Below are 4195 nucleotides of genomic sequence, written 5' to 3'. Positions count from 1 at the left end.
TATAGAATTGCCTGAACCAAGTGGTTTACAATCAGGTTTAGGTGCGGAAAATGCGAATAATGACAGGCAAAGTTCTTCCATGCGATCTGAGAATGTAGGTCCGAAAGGTCCCAAAAGGTTCAGATAAATGCGTCGGATGGAACGATACTTGCAAGAAACCTCGAGAGATAATGAACGTTGCAAATCTTTAAGCTTTCCAGAAAGTAACTTTCCAGGTAGTAAAGTGAGAGGCAGTGATGTAACAGCACTAAAAGTTCTAATTGATGTAATTCTAGAGTTTACAGGTAAAAATATTTCTATTCAAACTTTTTCACGAGAATGTAGGTCTGCTTTTCAAAGCATAGATCCTAATCTCAGGTCGATATTCGTAAAGTTATTAAAACCTAAAATTAAAGGAGAAGCTAAAATATATTTACAAAATAGACAGTCTGATTCTCTAGAAGAACTCGTAGCTATTTTAGAAAAAGCTTTTGGAACTCCTAAGACATTATTCCAAATTCAATCTGAGGTATCGCAGTTAAAACAAAATTCGGGGGAATCAATCCTTGCCTACGCTGCTAGAGCGATGGATTTATTCTATAAAATCAAAGAAATTACTGAGGAACAATCCCCTCCAGATATTGCTCATATCAATATTCGAGAATTTGATTTAGGAGTTGCTTCTTGCTTTAGATTAGGTCTACAGGGCGAATTAGAGAGTAGGGTAAAATTGAGAAATCCATCCTCTCTTCAAGCCGCGATAAATATAGCAATAGAAGCGGAACGCGATTTAAATCACCGAAATAAACTTTTCGGGATTTCTGGAAATAATAAGAGCGCAGCGAATTCTGACACACATGTTTCCGCTCGTGAATCTAGATATGATAAATTTCATAATGAAAAAAATAAAGGGGTAAATCATATTCAGAAAGAAAAGAGACCACGTAGTTCTCTAAGGCAGAAAAGCGATTATGATTCGCGTGCCTCGAGTATCGATTGTTATACATGCGGGGAACGTGGTCATTATTCTCGAAACTGTCCTCGGAGAACTGGGCCCAAACGAAAGAGTAGTAGGAGTCGAAGTAGAGGAAGGGGTGAACCATCATATAAAGAAATTAAATGTGGATATTGCCAATATAGGGGGCACGAAAGTCGTAACTGTTTTAGGCGCAGGGCAGAGGAAGCGGAAAAGAAATTAGAACGCTTAGGAGAGGTAAAATCGGAAAAACCTAACATGCCTTTAAACTCCCAAAAGGCTCGCCGCCAGGGTGCCACGACGAGCTGGAACAATTCGACAGCGTGCCAACCCTCAGGGCCGTCCTCACAATTAACGAAGGGGTCGCAACAAGATCCCCAACGGTAAAAATAAACTCTCAACATTTTCATACCGGTAATGCTAATTTTCTCATTGATACAGGTTGCGATTGAATCTTTTAAAATAAACATGTATAAAAGGTAAATTGCGTAAAAATAAATCTCAAATTTATTTCTTAACCGGAATTGGTCACGGTATGTTAAAAACACGTGGAGCTGTTACCATTAAAATTAAAGGAAAGGATACAATATTTCATTTAGTTAAAAATAATTTTCCTATATCTTCATGTGGAATTTTGGGCATGAAATTTGTAAGGGAAAATAAAGCCACCATGACTTTTTTAGATGAAGAGGTACGACTAAAATTAGAAAATATTAATTATATACAGACTGTTAGTGTCAAATTACCTGCGCGAACACGAAAATTAATTACACTTAGAGTCACTAATCCTGAAATAAAAGAAGGTTATTTAACGAAAATTGATGCAGGAACTGGAGTTTTAATTGGAGAAAATTTGGTAAATTCAGCAGATGGTGTTGTTAAAGTTTTTGCAATAAATAGTACCTTTCATGATATAGAGATAATTTTACCATCCGTGGAATTACAGGAATTTGAAACTAATGAAAAATTTTCCCCCTCCTCATTTGCCGAAAATATAAGTGAAAGGGTCAAACTCTATGAAGAACGTCTAGATAAGGTCCTAAATTTGTTGGATCTTACAGACTTAAATGGGGAAGAAAAGGAAAGTTTGATAGGACCACTTTCTGAATATCTCTATCGATTCTTTATCAAGGGAGATGTACTTGGGGCTACTAATGCAATAGAACATACTATCCGTACTGTAGATGAAGCACCAATTTTCGTTAGGCAATACCGATCTGCCGAAATTCATAATGAAGAAATGCTTAATCAGACTGGTGATTTATTGAGAGATAATTTGGCTGAAGATTCTGATTCCCCATACAATTCACCTGTGTGGATTGTTCCAAAAAAACCCGATAAGAAAGGCAACAAGAAATGGAGAATGGTAATTGATTATCGTCAACTCAATGAAAAACCCATTTCCGATGCTTATCCCCTCCCGAACATCACACACATTCTCGACCAATTAGGTAACGCCAAATATTTTTCTATATTAGACTTAGCATCTGGTTTTCATCAGGTGAAAATGGATCCCAATTCTAAACACAAAACCGCGTTTTCAACTCCTTTTGGTCATTTTCATTTTAATAGAATGCCTTTTGGCCTTAAGAATGCGCCGGCCACATTTCAAAGGCTAATGGATAAGGTTTTAGTCGATCTTCAAGGGGTAGAATTGTTTGTATATATGGACGATATCGTCATATATGCCAATTCTTTGGAGGAGCATACGCGAAAACTCAGAACTCTATTGCAACGTCTAGAAAATTCTAATTTAACATTACAGCCCGAAAAATGCTTCTTCCTTCGAAAAGAAGTAGGATTTTTAAGCCATGTTATTAGTCGTGACGGGGTTAAACCCGACCCTAAAAGGGTAGAAGCTGTTCGAAGATTTCCACGACCTAAGAACGCAAAAAATATTAAACAGTTTCTTGGACTTTCAGGATATTACCGTCGTTTTATTCCCAATTTTTCAACAATTGCAAAACCGTTATCTTACCTTTTAAAGGGCGGGGTCCGCTTTGATTGGACTCAAGCACAGCAAAAAGCTTTCGATACTTTGAAAGATATACTCTGTAGTTTTCCCATTCTTCAATATCCTAAATTTAGCGAACTGTTTATTATCACTTCAGACGCTTCTAACTACGGAATAGGGGGTGTTCTTAGTCAGGGATACATTGGAAAAGATCTTCCTATTGCATATGCCTCGCGTACTCTATCTGACACTGAAGTAAATTATTCTACAATAGAGAAAGAACTTTTGGCCATCGTGTATTGTGTAGAGACATTCAGACCATACGTGTATGGGCGTGAATTTACTCTTGTAACGGATCATCGCCCACTGATTTGGCTCCACAATATTAAAAATCCTGGTTCCAAATTGCTTCGCTGGCGTCTCAAATTAGGAGACTTCGAATACAATGTAATCTATAAAAAGGGTACAGCTAATACTAATGCTGACGCTCTTTCAAGAAACCCTGTTGACGAAAAAGAGACAAAATTTGACGTGAACGATGACACACCGCCCGAAATATTAAATGATAGTCTCGATCCTTTAGATCCTGAATTTTCCGGGATTCACAAGATATTAACTATGCGGAATTTCATTCCGGCATCGAACGAAATTCACGAATTTATAGGACAACATTTTCAAAATAATGACTACACCGAAATAGACTATGAAACTAATTTATTACCTGAAGTAACAATAGGCAAATGTTATCATTGCAACGTGCTTATCAGCGACTCAGATAACGAATATGACACAGCTGACGAAGGGGATGAATTTTCCAGCTCTGAGGATAAACCGCTTAATGTTTATGTTACGGCTGTTGATTTCGGCGTCTGGGAGACGACCGAATTGGCTGCCTCGGGCACGTCGGCGGGTGTTGTGGGTTGCACCGCACCGGCGGCTAACCCTGAGACAGTTGGTCGCGATAAGAACCCTCACTGCATTGATTATGATTGTGAAATGACCGAATTGGCTACCACAGGTAACGTCGGCGGGTGTTGTAGGTTGCACCGCACCGGCGGATGACCCTGAGACAGTCGGTCACGATAAGAACCTTCACTATGATAGTTATGATTATGAGAACTCTCGACCTGGTCATTCATCCTCAGATTCAGTAAACCACACCAACGATGACGTTTCATTTCACAAGCATAAGATGAATCCTGAATCCTCTTTTGGGGTCAGCGCTGGTAGTTTGGAACCTCCCTCTAAAAATTTACATGAAAGCTTAGGATGTTTTAGAGCATGTC

At 38.6% G+C, this 4195-nt stretch overlaps 1 protein-coding gene across 1 annotated transcript in view; it reads right to left on the bottom strand.

Moving 5' to 3' along the window:
* Positions 1-4126: 4126 nt before the first annotated feature.
* Positions 4127-4195, bottom strand: part of LOC117175411 — a 3777-nt gene continuing 3708 nt past the window's right edge. The window contains exon 6 of the mRNA XM_033365120.1: positions 4127-4153. Within this exon, the coding sequence (XP_033221011.1) occupies positions 4127-4153 (27 nt within the window). The remainder of the gene's footprint in view (positions 4154-4195) is intronic.

The sequence above is a fragment of the Belonocnema kinseyi genome, chromosome 6, assembly GCF_010883055.1.
Source record: "Belonocnema kinseyi isolate 2016_QV_RU_SX_M_011 chromosome 6, B_treatae_v1, whole genome shotgun sequence".
Classification (NCBI taxonomy): domain Eukaryota; kingdom Metazoa; phylum Arthropoda; class Insecta; order Hymenoptera; family Cynipidae; genus Belonocnema; species Belonocnema kinseyi.
Note: the sequence above shows the minus strand (reverse complement) of the source record. Positions and strands in the feature narration are given on the sequence as shown.